Source organism: Equus przewalskii, chromosome 1 (genome assembly GCF_037783145.1).
Source record: "Equus przewalskii isolate Varuska chromosome 1, EquPr2, whole genome shotgun sequence".
Classification (NCBI taxonomy): Eukaryota; Metazoa; Chordata; class Mammalia; order Perissodactyla; family Equidae; genus Equus; species Equus przewalskii.
The window spans coordinates 34,362,947-34,379,696 of NC_091831.1; the positions used below are offsets into that span (position 1 = coordinate 34,362,947).

Consider the following 16,750-nt stretch of genomic DNA (forward strand, 5'->3'; position numbering starts at 1 on the left):
TAAAATTAGGATGACTCACTTGAAGTTTCTTGTTAAGTGTTTGACTTTTTTCTCCACCTTGAACATTTGCCTGCATTGTAAGTCTCTTGTTCACCCCCAGAATTTTAGTACATATCTGCTTTCCAGGATGTCTTATTGAATGATGTCTTGAGGGATGAAGGAAGAGTAGCGATGTCCAGAGTTGGCAGAAGTGGTACTGAGTAAGGACAGCAACTGCAGGAGCTAAGGATGACGCCTGGGAGCTAGGAGACAGTGGGGAACCAGGTCATGGTTTGAACTATCTCAGGACTGAATGCAATGTTGTCTGCCTTCTAGAAAGAATACTAGAGAAAAGAAAGAAGGGGTGTGAGGTGGGTCTGGGCTGCCCAGAGTATGTTAGATGGGGGAATAGCCATTTCATTTGAATGCTGGGGATGTGACTTCAGAAGACTTGGGAGTTATCTAGAAGACAGACACTTGGGTTACATTATTAGTGTATGACCTAGTGAGTTGGTATCCTTAGAGCTTTCTTCCTCAGATGCTGGGCAAAGGGTTACGGAACTTCCTTGAATCTCCTTAATGCCTGCTTGGGTAAGGACAAGGGCCCCTGACATACATGTATAGCCTGGTCAAGGTCTTCAGGGGCAGTCATGCTGTCAGAGTCCATTGTGAGCTACCACCAGCCACCCCCTCCTCAGCCTCCTCCAGCTACTCAACCACCATCGTCTCTTCCTCCAGCCACTGTGGCTAAACATGGTTCCAGAACATGTTAAGTGGAACCAACCCTGAATGGATATAAGCAGGCTGTGTTGCATCCTAGAAAACCACTGTTCCACATCCTAATCCAGCTCCCAAGCTTGTCCCAGGGCATTTTGAAGCTCCAACCATTTCCTACTCGATGTCTGTGCTTTCTGAGCCAAAGCACAAAATGGACCGAGGGAAAGGTATATGAGGCCAAAATCATAAGATCCCATGGGGAAAGCTTGCCTCTTCCCCCCGTCTATGTAATTCTGAACTCTTCACTTGAGAAGAGAAGAAAAGTCCAGCACCTGGGACCTCAGAATGCTCCTCAGGTTCTATTCAGAGTCCTCCTTGGGAGGTTGGGATGGTCAGAGACTTCTAGGGTAATGGACCTTCTGTACACTTGTCCTCTGGTCCTCACAAAAGAGGTCAGCAGTGGTGAATAAAGGCCAGGTGGTCCCAGGAGCTAGTTACATCGTTCTACATTCCTGTGGCCTAGAGCTGCTCCTGGAACATAGGATAATCACCCAGAGGAAGGGTGTGTGCAGTCACCAGGAGATAGAATCAAGGGCAGCGGGGACAATTGAGTTGGGTCCAGTCTGAATGATTATTATACAGGACCCACCTCTCAGGAGCACCAGGCCACTTGCTTGAGTTGAAATGGATAACAAGCCTATAAGCTGCAGACTCGTTTAAGGTGTAGGCCAGCAATCGCAAAGGCTTCCCCTCTCCTTCTTTCTGCTGTCTTTTAACACGTCAAAAACTACCACCGTTCCCTGGAGAAACAAAGCAGCTTATCCACAGAGCTCAGCTCACCTGGTTGACACCCAAATTGGCAACTGTGTAAATTTACTTGAAATCGTTTGTTTTCTCTTTCCTGATTTTTCTATAGGGGTAGTGTTACAACAGGACTGTTCAACATAGAGTCACCCCTTTAAAATGGCTCCAGAGAAGAGCCAGCTTTTTCATTTTAATAATTACTTGATGGCAGCTTAAAAGGGATGTGTCTCCTAGCAAAAAATCTGTGATGAGAGATCAGCACCAGCAGAGCCCTGTTGCATGACACTCTGGGCTCCAATCACCCTGCTAATGTATTGAAATGTGCACAAAATATGACACAAAATAGGTTGTCAGCTGGGGTATAACCATCTTTTTGTGGTAGGCAATAAATTTTATTTGCAAAGTTTGTAGATGTAGCCAAAGTTCCCCCCAAATTATCTTCACTTCTCTCACATTGAACACTTATCTATCAGCACAATCTGTAGTCTTCGCCTTCAAAGCAGTCCCAGTCCCTGTCACCCTCAGGCTGACTTTTTTGAAAGCCTTCCTGCCTCCAGCCTTGCTCAGCTTTCAGTAGATTCTCCAACAGGAGCCACAATAAACTTCAGACCATGTCATTCTTCTGTTCAAAACCCACTAACAACTTCTCATCTCACTCAGAATAAAATCCGAAGTCCTTAGCTGGGCCCACATGCCCAGCTAACTCTCCAACCTTCTCTCTTACTGCTCTTCCATTTTTGATTCTGCTCTGGCCTCATTAGCTTCATTACTAGTCCTTGAATATAAACAAGTTTGGACCCTAGAGTGCCTGTGCTTGCAGTTAGAATGCTTTCCTCTCACAACTGGCTCCCTTATTTCCTTATGGTCTCTGATAAAATGTCATTTTGTCATCGAGGCCTTTGACACGTTTAATCACTCCTTCTACATCCTGCCCTGCTTTACTTTTCTTTATATTATTGATTATCATTTGACATATTGACTATGAATTTGTTCATTTGTTTATTCTCAGCTTTTCCATGTGGGCAGGGACTTTCTTCTATTCACTACAGTACCCCAGTGCAGTAAACAATTCCTGGCACAGAGCTGGAGCTCACTACATATGTATCGGATGGATGAATGAATTCCTGAGTTTGAATGCTCTGTATCATCAACTGGCAACAACGCCCAGTGAGGCTGTAAGTGATGAATGGGATGCCAATAAGAAGAAATTATCTAGACGGTCAAGGGTTTCTAGAGAATAAGCAAAAGTAAGTGAAGCATCATTAAAAAATTAAGGAAAAAGAAAATAAGCAAAAAGAGACCCAGGATCTTGTTTACCCACCACTGCACCAAAGCCAGGCCCGATTTTTTCTTTCAGTTGCCGAAATCTGGTTCTTGTCGCAAACCAATGTAGACATCTATTTTGATACACATATTATATGTCTCTTGGTGTGCAGAGTACTCACATCACTTACCAGAGTTACTGAAATTACGGAAGGCTTGTGAAATGCTTCCTGCCACACAGGAAAAGAGGTGAAAATGCTGACATTTGGCTCTTAGCCAATTTTATAAAAGTTTAGAGTTTTCAACTTTTTTCTCCTCCTGGGTGTGGTGGCTCTCTCTTATCAAACTTCTATTCTCTTAGCAGCCATGAAGATATGTCTGTGTATCTAGCAATATTTTAATACTCACCTATATTCTGATGTGTATAAAACTCTACATTTTGGCTCAGCTATTACAAGAATTAAAAAGGCTTTCCTTGCCCTGTTAATTGTCTGTCTTCCGTATTTCACTTTACTGAGCGCTGGTGAACTAGGGATAGGCTAGGGGGGAAACTGACTCATTTGATATACACACCATGGGACCTCACCATGTGCCAAGCACAGGTTCAGCCCTGGGGCATCTGGTCATGCTCTTTCTGCCTCCACCATCCACCTGCCCTGTGACTTTGGGCAAGTCTCAGCCTCTCTAAGCCTCACTGCCCACTCTGCAACCACCTTCTCCCCTGAACTGTTGCAAGAGCCTTCTGACTGCTCTCCCAGTTTCCCCAGCCATCAATGGAGACCGACTAGTCCCTTCCTCTTGGAGTTGTGAAGGTTAGAGGAGATGGTCCATGAAGGTATTCTAACATGGTGCTGGCACAGAAGTCCTGTGAGGTCTGATTGGCGGTTATTGTCACCTGTATTGTGATTATCACTCACGCTCTGATGAGCCTCTTCTATCGGGAGTTGACAGAGCTTTCCCCCAAGTCTAGTTCTTTTCCAGATTCTATCTTTGATTTAAGTGACTCACTTTGGCTAGGGAAGTCGTCAGTCTGAACTGCATATTAGGCACATCTTTAGATGGTGCTGGTACCGATTACAGGCATGGCAGGAATGTTGTGGAAATACGTCCCAGTGTCCTGCAGTTGCCCTGTAATACACAAACCCAGCTTTTGTTGTTACTGGGTTTAAAACATCTTTATTTCCAAATTGTCTTACAAATACTGTCATGAAGTCAGATAAACAGAAATAAACACCTGCTTCTTAAATCCGTATCTCGGCTTCAGCCCCCCAAAGCAGCCTCAAGGTCCTGCAGCAGACTTTGTCTCAGCCCTCAGGAGTAAGTGTGTGCGTGATTAATGCTAGGGAGGAAAAGACTTAGTAAACAAATTTTATCTTTCAGGAGGAGCTTCATTTCAGTTGTGCTAGTTTGGCCTTAGACCATCATCCCAATCTCACCACCAGCATTTCCAGGATGCCAGACAAAGTTTTAGGTAGTTCCTTCAGCAAGGGCCATCTTAAAATACCCACCCTGATCCCTTAGATGTGAAAAAGTTTACAAGACTGGAGCTGCCTGAGGATGTGACTCTAATCCTCACCTTCCCGGTAAAGTGGGAAGGAAGTATGTCTGTATCTGTTCTTTCCTCTGTTGAGCACCCATGACATACAAAGTACAGACGGGTTTGCTCCGCCATTGGGTGCCCTACATGAACAAGGCTTTTGCTCCTGGGATCTGAGCCTCAGGGCTTCCAAGTGGTCACTGTACTCATGGCTTACATTCCTTTGCTATCTGCACTCCAGTGCTGTTGTGCACACGTTTGCTCTCTGGCAGACACTTCCAGTATTCTTCTGTTTGCAGTAGGAACTGTGTTCAGAAGGAAAATGCCCTTGTTAGCACAGAAGAAGAGGCTGTAATTTTTCCAGAAAAAACTTTTGTTCATCTTCAGATGAAGTTGTAGGTAATTAGGACCATACACTCATCGCTAAACTAAGTTGACTATAGTTTGCAGAAGTAAGCTGTTTATGAAGAATAACGCAGGTTTGCCTCATGTGTACAGAGAGTATCAATGGGGGATAAAGTTGTGCCATTTCTGTGTGCTGTTGGGCTATCCTAAGACTTCAGGTCCACAGTATTCATCTTAACCACTTTTGATAAAATAATTTTAAAGATTTATCTCATATTTCTTGCCATTTTAAATCTAGCAAGTGAACATATTTCAACCTCTTCTTGATGATTCAGAGGCATCACCATGAGTGTGGATAATTTTGCTGTGCTTTGGGTAAACGATGACATCAGGGCCTATTGAGTTATGAGCTGCACTGGGAAAATTCCCAGGTAAATGTCTGGGGGTCTTAGATTTATTGAGCTCTAACAGTTTTTCTAATTCTTCCCTTTACTTGTTACTGTCCTACTGTATTTGTCTCTAGAAACCATCCCTCACTCTCATCCATTTACGCAAGGACTATTTTTGAGCATTCACTATGCCCTAGGCTAGCTTCCACATGCAGAGGGGACAGTTCAGTTGAGGCCACAGTGGGCAAGGGCCTGCCTGCACGGAGCAGACCTGCTGGAAGGATAGATGGACGATAAACAAGGTTACAATTACACAAGTTAATTCTAATTTGCATTGATCTGGGAGAGTGAATAATCACACTTGGGAGAGTTATGCATAAATAAAGGATAAATAGGATTCCAGAACATGGCATGTTCATAGTCCATTTCTGTTTACTTCTGAGTAATTCCCAAGCAAGGAAATTGTTGGCTTCATGGTTCTCTGATAAAGTGGAGCATCTGTATTGCCACAGAATAGTAAGCATAATACTGAAAATGCTCAGTGTCACTCAAACTAGGTTTCAAATATTCTGCCAAACAACATTTTGCCTGCAACTAAAAATTAAGGACAACATGGCAACTGAGAGTTTAGATTCCAAATTCTCATCTCCAGGCCTAATTTGCCTTCATCCCCAGATCTGTGTGTCTAACTGCCCAGTACCCCTCTCCATGTCCTGCCCCTCACCATCACCTCTACCCCATACTCTCTTCCTCTAGTCTTCCCCATCTTGGCAAATAGTGCTATAATCTTCCAAAAATCAAGAAATTATTCTCAAGTCTCTCCTTTCTTCATACCCTGCTGCCTACCCTACATCGAATTCATCAACTTAGCCTGGGGATTTTTATCTCAAATTTAAATCAGATCATGACTCTCCTCTCCCATGCCTGAAATCTATCAGTGCCTTGTTTTGCTCTTAGAGAAAAATCAAAGCTCCCAACAGGGCTTCTAAGCATCATTGGATCCATGTCCATTTTACAGTTTCTATTTCTTCTCTTACCACACTGCCCATCTCTGGCCATGCTTTGACCACATTGGCCTTCTTTCTATTCATCGTCACTCATGTCTTGGGCTAACACACTGTATCTCCTAAGCTCCACTGCTCTGCCCCGACCAGCGAAATGGCTGGTTCCTTGTTATCACTGAGGTCTTAACTTTAATGACCTTATAGGGGCCTTCTATGCCAGGCCTTCCCACACTTTAATGTGCATAGTCACTAGGATGCAGATTCTGATTCTGGAGGTCTGGGCGAGGGCCTGAAATTCTACATCTACAACAAGCTCTCAAGTGATGCCAACGCTGCCAATCTGTGGATCACACTGAATCCTAATAGGCAACCAATAAATATTTGTTGTTGAACATGCTTTCCCAGTTCTCAGGGGTATGAAAGAGCCAAGACTCTAGCTTTGGGTGAGAGCAAGCTAGCTAGCATTGGAAGGTATTTCTGATTCAAGCATTAAAGTTTGATGAGACCTTTATGAGGCCTTTATCCTTTATCAAAATTCCCAAAGAAGAATAATATGGTCTATTTGGGATGACTGATGACAAAATCAGTTACTGTTTTCAAGTAGAGTTCTGTTTGTTTTTAAAATTCTCCTGATTTAAAGTTTAGATCATTCCTTGTCAAATATAGCATTGGATGGAACCGAGAGGAACAAAGGCTTCCCACTCAATGCTTTGTTCACTGTAGATACCTTCCCCATAAACACAACAAGCACCCTACTCTCAGAATAGGGCCATTATTCCAGTGAGAGTTCAGACACTGCACACGTGAGATTGTTCTTGAGCTTTCTGTTTTATAAGTTTACCTGACAAACTAAACACAGATCACAGCTGGTGATACAGCCTTCTTTACAAGTGAAACAGAGACCATGCCTTCATCTTATGGGGTATCTTTGCAACATTGTCACAATCAACCAGTTGACCAGCAAAGGCTTGCTATGTGCCTACTATAAGCAAGACATGGCCACTCTCTTTTGAGGTTATTACAATTTAGTTGAAAGACACAGATATACATAGAAAGTTGATAATACAAAGCAATATAGAATTAATAAGTTACTGTTTTGAAGGCAAGGACCTGGATCTTCTGAAATCCTAAGGATCTTTCTAAGTCCATAACATGCCACTGTGTTCAGCACTAAATGAATGATACAAACCAGTGCATGTCAAACTTTCAGGTGCAAAAGAATGCCCTTGTTAAAATATAAATTCATATTCAGTGGGCCTGAGTGGAGCCCTAGAACTTGCATTTCTAACAGGCTCCCAGGTGATGGCAATGCTGGTGGTATGAGGACAACACTTTTTGTTGCAAAAAGATAGAAAAGTGTTACTCCAATGGGGTCACCAAATTCCCAGGCACCTCCCCAAACCTACTGAATCTGAATTCATGGGGATAGAGCTCAAGAACAGTGTTTTAACACTCTCCAGGTAATTCTTATGCATTCTAAAGGTTGAGAAGTACTGGTTCAGACATTAAGTGCTAGGGGTTAGATATGTGGAATTTAAGACATATGCCCTCTCCCCAGCAATTTGCTCCCAGGGTAATATCAGGCCTCAGACTTTTTAGAGACTGTCGGTTCAGTACCAGTGGCCTGGTTTGGCTTTTCTAACATAAGCAGGCCAAAGGCTGGCCAGGAGCTCCAGCTAGATACTGACCACCGTAACATGTTAGGCACAGACAGGATCAGACCCGGGAATAGTGGCCAGAAAGGAGCTGTGATTTAGCTAGATTGATGACTATTCTTATTGTAATATTTCTGAGGAACAGAGATTATAACGGGTTTAGCAGATGTGGACATCCTGTTGTCAGAGTCTCTCTGCCTAAAATGGAACTGTAATCATTCAACATATTTCCCCATCCTCTGGCCTGAGACTGAGTTGTCACAGCCTCCCAGACATTGCTCCAGGTGCCCCAGATGGTACTAGCTGACATACCCCAAGCTTGCCATTATGAACACATGCAAACCACATAAGGGCAACTAGCTTCTGGAGACCAAATGCAAGGCGCTGCCCCCTCCCTCAAGGTCCCTAGGACACTGCTGGGAGGAAGAGACGTAAGTGGGACCTCAGGTGCTGGAAGGTTTTGGGAAAATGAAGATTCATGGGAAACTCTTAGGGAGAGGGAGTTAGGCAAACGTTGGGAAATTCCTCTAACGATGAGTTAACGTGAGAGCAAAATATATTCAAGTTCTGGTACTTTCTTTTCCGCTTTTAATTTCAACATTTTTTGTTTCGTCTAAAAGGCATTGTTTTGGAATTAGGGTAGAACCATGAACTTTTCATTCTAGCAGGGAATTAAAACAATGATTTAATTTATTTATTTATTTTGCAATGGTAAAATGATTTTGTCCAGCCAGTAAAAATAAAACAAAGGCAGATGCTAACTTGGAATCGACAGACTCTTTGGGTAACTTTCTTTGATCTAATTGATTTCACAAATCTAACAAACTCATTAATCAAGATTCATAACTGGCCCTGACTGTGGATGTTGAGCACACCTGAAACCAGTTCTGTGAGATTAACAAGGAGCATGTCTGCACCGGGTCAAAATGATCCTGACTCTTTGAATTAAAGAGAGGCCCTTTCCATTGTCCCCAGATTCCAAACTCAAATAAACAAGCAAAAACAAGAGTCAGGAGAGTCAGAGAGCCCCAGGCTCCCCTTCCAGTCACTGGCTTGCTATGAATTCTACTGTAGAGCTTCAGTTTAAAGTTCTGAGTTCCATTAAGTTACAAATAGCCCTAGAACGGCTAACACCTTTAAATGTTAGGAAGATGGGAGAAATCACAAGCACCCAGGAGGCCAATAGGGTACCATGACAGAACAATAGGGCTTGAGACAAACCTAGTTTTTCTATTCCAGACTGTGGCTAGGAAGGTGTATGACCTTAAGAAAGTTACTTAATGCCTTTTAGGAATGAAACTTCTTCTCTGACAGATCATGATAATACCTACCCTTCATCTTATCCTGCTCTTGAGGCTACAGAGAGAATTGAATGAAATAATAGGTTTGAAAGTATTTTGAAAAGCTGGAACTCTTTTACAAATATGAGTTATTATTTTCTAAGGTAATTTCCTTGTCCTGTGCAAAGTAGAGCTGACCTTTTGAGAAAGATCAAGTACCAACAGTAAATTGGAAGTGAACTGATGCTTTCAAGAGGAAGAGTGTTGTCTGTAAACAGTGCATGCATTCTTGGGAAATCTTATCTCCCTTAAGATACAATAAAACACAGTGGATAAACTGCCAGACGGTAATCCAGGAACCAGAGTGACTCTGTCTTTGCAGTAACAGGTGCTTAAGCTAGAAAACGCTTTATGGCAAGTCACAGTAGCCCACACCAGCCCACTGATAGCCTTGAGTTATTTTGGTTTGTCTGGATCTTGGCTTTTATGGGATCTTAACTGTCTTCTTTTCCAGAACTTCACTGTGTGCAAAAAGCTTTTGTTTTAAATGGTTTATTGAATTATTTCAGGTATCAGAATCAGAGGGAAACAGCCCTGGGAATGATAATGATTAGAAAGAAAAGTCTTTGAACGTGCTATCCATTGATCCCCAGGACTTGTGAAGATGGATTTATTAGACTCCAAATTTCCCCAGTTAGGTCATGGATTATCTGGACAATCAGAGGACAAGAAACACATCTAACAGAAAGATGTTTCCACCTGGAAGAATGGCTCAGTTCCAGCCAGACACCTTGTAGATTTGTTAATTGGGTTTGTTCTTGCAATTAAGGCAAATCAGCATATATGCTAGTGTCAGGGAAGTGGGAGAATTCCACCCCGGCTTTTCCTTAAGGTTCTTATGGCTGGTTAATTAATCAAAGAGGCAGGTTAGCAAGAGAAAATCAAACAAAATTTAATAGCATGTATACATGGGAGAAACCCAGAGGAAACTGAGTAACTCAGCCATCTGGCTGAGGCCAGCTGTTTAAGTATCTTCAGCTATAGACAAGGAGGACAATGGGGATAGTGATTTGGGGCTTCAAAGGGGAGGAAGGCAATTTACATAGAGATGGAATGCAAATGTTTGTTAAACAGGTTTTGCTAGGCCCATAACATGGGTTTGTTGGTGTCCTTTTATCACACCTATTTTACATCATATTACCGCTATCATATGGTATGAGCTCCTTCCTGGAACAGGCCATCTATGTTAAAGTCTTTTAGGCAGTTTGGCGGAAGGAAGGTCGGATGCTTTTCCCGAGTCTTTTGAGCCTTTATTATCTTCAGCTGGAAATAGTCCGCATACCAGAGTGGCACATCTTGGGGTGGCCTGCCCTGAAGCCCATCACTAGTTTAGTGGTTTCAGGCACTGCAAAACTGGAATTCTGCTCAAGGAAAGGTTAGCCAAGAAATAAAAGCACTTTCTCAAGAGGTTTAGTCCCTCTGGACTGGAAGACAATTTACATGTTAAGCAGAGTCAGAAAGGAAAGTGAAAGTTCTGTATGTCTAAATTACACTGCCTAGGATGGGAGATTCAGATGCAATGTATTTAAGTATTTCCACAAACCAAAGAGGTGTGGCGTTAGGTAGCTCTTTGGGAAAAGTACATGCATACAGAGTTGTGTGGCCACAGATCCAGCACAAGTCCCACCTGAACACTGTAGTCACATAAAGATCTTCAAAGATAAATCATAAAAGTGTCCTACTTTTTAGAAGATGGTGCTACTGGCACTGCCATTAGCGAGTGCAGATGTACCTAAAAGACCCCTGAAGTGAAGAGTTCTTCCCACACTGGACGTGTGAAGACTGTTCTTCACTTTGCAGCTGCTGCTGTTACTGTATGGCCAGTTCAGCTGGAGGAATTAAAGTGTGCCTGGGGTTGCGGGCCACTCAGGAGGAGTCACCTGCCCTGGAAAGCCTGACAGGACCTGGGTAAGGTCCAGAAGACAGGAGGCATGCAGTGAACAGCTAGGGTCTGCTGCATAGACTGGGGACGGGAAACTCAGAAGGTTATGGGGCTAAATGCAATGCACAATTCCTGATTGGACCCTGGAACAGAAAAAGGGCATCAGTGGAAGAAATGGTGAAATCTGTATAAAGTCAGCAGTCTCATTAATAGTCTTACACCAATGTTAGCTTCTTAGTTGTGATGAAGGCATCATGGTTATGGGAGACGTTAACACTATGAGAGCTGAGTGAAGAGTCTATGGGAAATCTCTGAACCATCCTTATAATTTTTCTATAAATCTAAAATTACTGTAAAATATATAGATAGATAGATAGATAGATATAGATATAGATATAGATATATATAAAAAGTCTGTGGAGGCTGGATGTAACATAGAGGAATGAAATGGGCCAGGTTGGGACAGTCACAAACTGGTCAGCCTTTGTCTTGTCTAGAGAATACCCACTGTTAACCTCTAGCCAATTATTGCCACCTGGAAACGCAGGCCCCAGGTTATAGATTTTCTGAGTTTTCAAGAGAATCCAGAAATCTGTGAGTGTGTGTGTGACTGCAATTTTAAAACAATGGCTCAAAAGTTTTAAAAACATGTTAAGGACAAAGAAAACAGAACTGCTCCTGAGGATAAGTGGCCCATGTGTATGACATCTCTTCTGGGCACCACAGGAGTGAGTGTACAAGACGATGATCCCAGAAGCTTTAAAAATGCATGTTCCAAGGTCCCAACTTAGAGGTTCTGATTAGGTAGATTTAGGGTCAAAGCCAGAATCCTGCATTTTCATTAAAAATAAAACGTATCCCAGGATTTTGACACAGGAAGTTCATAGATTCCACTCTGAGAAACATTCCCTTTGAGGAATGAAATTCCTTTTCCCTTAGCTTCTTCACTCCCTTTAATTCAACTTCTTCTTTCTCTCATCATCAGTGATACAACTCCAAGGCCAGGGTTAAAATATAGGTCCAGAACATCACTGTCTGGTTTGGTCACTACCAGCTGCACCTGGTCAGTGAGCAGCTGGAATGTAGGGCCTGGGTGGAAAATACACACAGGTTTTCAAAGACTTACGACATGTTTAAAACATAAAATATCTTACTAATAAACATTTAATATTGATTAAATGGTGAAATGGTAATATTTTAGTTATATTGGGTTAAGCAAAATATTTTAAAATTAATTTCATCTGCTACTAGGAAACAATTACATATGGGGCTCATGATTGTGATTCCCACTACATCTCTATTGGACGGCACTGGTGTGGGGAACCGGGTGAAGAGAGTTGTTCTCCCCTCAGGCTTTAGTGTATAGGGGCAGAAGGAGTGCTTAGTGTTTTATATGTGCCCGGTTCTGCCCAAATCGCCAGGACCAGGGATTTCACATTTGGGGACAGGGCTCTGGGCAAACACACACTGTTTATGTCTCAGCATCCTCCCTAGAGAGAGAACAGTAGGTAGCTGGCTGAGATTTAGGGCCCTTGGGTCCTGGCCATCTCTGCCTCTGCCACCAGAGGCATGACTAACAGCCATTTACATAATTAATATATCACAGAAGGGTGGGACAAATGTAGTTCATTGTAGGTACCATTTCCAAGAGACACAAGGAAAGCTACCAATTCTGCTAGGTATTAAAGTGGGCACAGATTAAGGCAATGCCCCTACTCTAATTTCATATTAAGAAATAGTGTTTTCAGAAGACATCTATAAAGAGGTTTTTAGAAACTTTTTTGGCTGATGTTAGAGTAAGAGTCATTCAATGAAGAAAAGTTAACAAACATGGACTCTGAGAGAGGATAGAAATTCCACCACAAAAATGACAAAGTAGGATTACAAGATCTCTTTGGTGCATCTCAAACTCTATTTTCCATCTCATTCATTCATCAGATGTCCAAATGTATTATGTCAACATTTCCTATTCTTAATTCTTTAAAAAACACCTATGTGCTTCAAGAGAAATTTTATCTATGTGTTTCTGATTCATTTATATTTAACTAATCAAAATGCCATTTTGTAAGAGGAAGTTGATGTCCAAAAAGACTCTTGATCCCCTTAATAATCCTGTTTCCTTTCAACTTGAAGCTACTGTCATGTCTATACAGGAACCTGGATTCAAGTCTAAAGTCAGAATCCACGCAGTTCAAGTTGTTTTACAACTTGGCAAGGTGAATTTTACTGATTCAGTTTTAAAGAGCTGTCCCAGGATCTACACCTACGTGCTCATCCCTTTGAGGATCCTTTTCTTGGTCTCACCTGCCTGGGTCGTGTGTATGGATCTTTGCTGGTGTGTTTTTATTGTGTCATCAGCAAACAGAGACAGTTTTACTTCTTTCTTTCCTATTTGCATACCATTTATTTATTTTTCTTGCCAAACTGCTCTGACTAGACTTGTAGTACTGTGTTGAATAAAAGTGCCTATTGTGAGCATTCTTGTCTTATTCCTGATCTTAGGGGAAAAGCTTTCAGCTTTTCACCATTGAGTATCATGTTAGCTGAGGGCTTGTCATATATGGCCTTTATTATGTTGAGATATGCTTCCTGTACACCAACTTTGTTGAGAGTTTTTATCATGAATGAATGTTGTATTTTGTTAAATGCTTCTTCTACATCTATCAAGATGATCATTTGGTTTTTTCCTCCAATTTCTTAATGTGGTATATCACATCAATTGATTGGCGGGTGTTGAAACTTTCTTAGATCTCTGAAGCAAATCTGGCTTGATCATCATATATGATTCTTTCAATATATTGTTGAATTCAGTTTGATAATATTTTGTTGAGGATTTGTGAATCTATGTTCTTCAAGGATGTTGGCCTGTAATTTTCTTTTCTTGCAATGTCCTTGTCTGTTTTTGGTATCAGGGTAATGCTGGCCTCATAAAATGAGTTTGGAAGTGTTCGCTCCTCTTGTCTTTTATGGAAGAGTTTGAGAAGGATTGATATTAGTTCTTCATTAAATGTTTGGTAGAATTTACCAATGAAGGCTTCTGGTCCAGGACTTTTGTTTGTTGGGAGGTTTTTGGGTTTTTTTATTCCTCTGTCTTAGAGACAATCATCCCAGTAAACTACCTAATTTTAAAAATAGCAAGAATTACAACCACTTTGGATAACTTTTTAACAATGGCTATGAAAAATATTTTCTTATTTTATGACTCATTAGTTCCACTCCTACTTATATACTTAAGGATTTTATGTATATGCCTACTAATAGATATGTACAAGAATGTTTACAAAAGCTTTATTCCTCATTGTCCAGATTGAAAACAACTCAATTGCCCATCTACAGTAGAATGGATGCATAAATTGTAGTACACTCATACAATTGATTATGCATCAACAAAAAGAGCAATTGTTACTTCATGCAAATGTGGATGAAACTCACAGTCGTAATGATGAACAAAATAAACCAACACAAAGAGTGGATCTCATCTGTATGATTCCACTTATAAGAAATTAAAGAAGAGACAAAACTAATATATAGTGATAGAATTCAGAAACAGTGGTTTTCTATAGGAACTATGATAACAAAGGGGCACAGTGGATCCTTCTAGTATGTCTGGAATGATCTAGGAAGAGATTATACATCACACTGAGTTATACACTTGTATCTTTCATGTTTTTTATATCTCAATTTAAAAAGACAGCAATAGTAGAACGGGCTAGTATGTGGAAGTGAGAATTCTTTGTCATCAAAGAATCAAAAAAAATCTCTGTTCACGTTAAAGAAAAATCAATAAACAATTTACATATTTTAAGTTGTTAGGAAAAGCACATATAAAAATATTTCAATATTGATTCTTTATGTCTGTTATTGTTTTACAGATACACATATCTGTTGAGGTTAGCTTTGATCTTTTGGTAAAATATGAGAAAATATGTTATAAAAAATGAATTTAAGTTTTGGTTAGCTGAAACAACATGCAGAAAGCAATGATCCCAGAGCAGGAGATGAAAGAAAGAAAAAAATTAAAAACTGATGATTAATTGGATGAATTATTTGAACTTATGTTTTCTGAAACTGGTATAATCTCGACGGTGAGCATAGGATGTGACCACAAAGATATATTTAGGATGTTGCATAGAAAAAGGGTTTTACTAATTAACTCACCGAATGATGTTTGCTTCAATTTAGTGGGGTCCTTAGTCTCAGGTGAAATTCATTGTCTGTTAGTGAATACTCACAGTCTTCAAGAGCCTAGGGAAGGGCAAAGCCACCTTTGCTAGAAAAACAACTTTCTGTGGCAAAGCTTTCCAGGTCCAAATGCTGTCCTTTTGTCTCAAGGGATCAGTGGAGCAGCAGTTCTGGTGCTCACATGATTCTGGACATTTTATTGGACAGCACTACAGCAGATTTTGATCCTTGATGTTTTCCCATGGAGATAGTAGGAGCTTGCTTGTGGTTAGTTTTCTGAAGCCCCTTTAAACTCTGACCTGCATTAACACAATGAGTCTTCTCAATGCTTATGTTATGTTGTACCTATTTTTATAAGATTCTTATAAAAAGCCAGTACCAACTTTTTTTTTTTCAGGAAGATCAGCCCTGAGCTCACATCGGCTACCAATCCTCCTCCTTTTGCTGAGGAAGACTGGCCCTGAGCTCACATCCGTGCCCATCTTCCTCTACTCTACATGCAGGACGCCTACCACAGCATGGACAGCCAAGCGGTACCATGTCCACACCCGGGATCCGAACGGGCAAACCCCAGGCTGCCGAAGCTGAACGTGTGCACTTAACCGCTGCACCACAGGGCCTGTCCCCCGTACCAACGTTTTATGTGAGCTCCTTTATTTTCTTTTTTTAATTTTTATTTTTTTAATTGAGGTAGAATTGACATACAACATTATATTGGTTTCAGGTATACAACATAATAATTCCATGCTTGTCTATATTGCAAAATTATCACCACAGTAAGTGTAGTTAACAACTGTCATCACACATTGTGACAATTTTTTTCTTGTGATGAGAACTTAGCAACTTGCAAATATGAAATATAGCATAATTAACTATACTCACCATGCCATATATTGGGAGATTTTTGATTATTGATTCAGTCTTCTTACTACTAGTAATCAGTCTGTTCAGATTTTGTACTTCTTCATGATTCAGTCTGGTAGGTTGCATGTTTCTAGGAATGTATTAATTACTTCTGGATTCTCCAATTTGTTGGTATATAACTGTTCATAGTAGTCTCTTATGATCCTTTGTATTTCTGTCGTATCAGTTGTAACATTTCCTCTTTCGTTTCTGGTTTTGTTTGAGTCCTCTTCTTTTTCCTGGACATTTAGCTAAAAATGTGTCCATTTATTTAGCTTTTCAAAACACAGCTCTTAATTTCATTAATCTTTTCGGTTGTCGTTTACTCTCTATTTTATTCATTTTCACTCTGGTCTTTGTTATTTCTTTCCTTCTACTAACTTTGGGTTTAGTTACTTCTTTTTCTAGTTCCTCAATGTGTAAATTTATATTGTTTATTTGAGATACTCTTGTTTAATTAGTTGTTCATCACTATGAACTTCTGTCAGAACTACTTTTTCTGCATCTCATAAGTTTTGTGCCACACACCCAGTGATACATTCAAAAGAATGACTGCAGCCTAAATTCCACATACCAGAGAAGATTCCAGTCTCTGCGTGTGATATGAATATATAATTACCTATACACCAGACAGAAAGCAAAGAACTATATTAGAATGACATTATTAATAAACTAACACAACTATGAGTATTATTATAAAGATGAGAAAATAGATCTCATCAAACTTCATTTTCTCCAAGGTGACATAGC

General features: G+C 40.7%; 1 protein-coding gene across 1 annotated transcript in view; it reads left to right on the forward strand.

Annotated features, from left to right (window-relative positions):
- Positions 1-16,750, forward strand: part of LOC103559689 (cytochrome P450 2C19-like) — a 70,239-nt gene that overhangs the window by 17,562 nt on the left and 35,927 nt on the right. The window contains exon 2 of the mRNA XM_008533403.2: positions 15,495-15,740. Coding sequence (XP_008531625.2) covers positions 15,636-15,740 — 105 coding nt within the window. The 5' untranslated portion in view covers positions 15,495-15,635. The remainder of the gene's footprint in view (positions 1-15,494; positions 15,741-16,750) is intronic.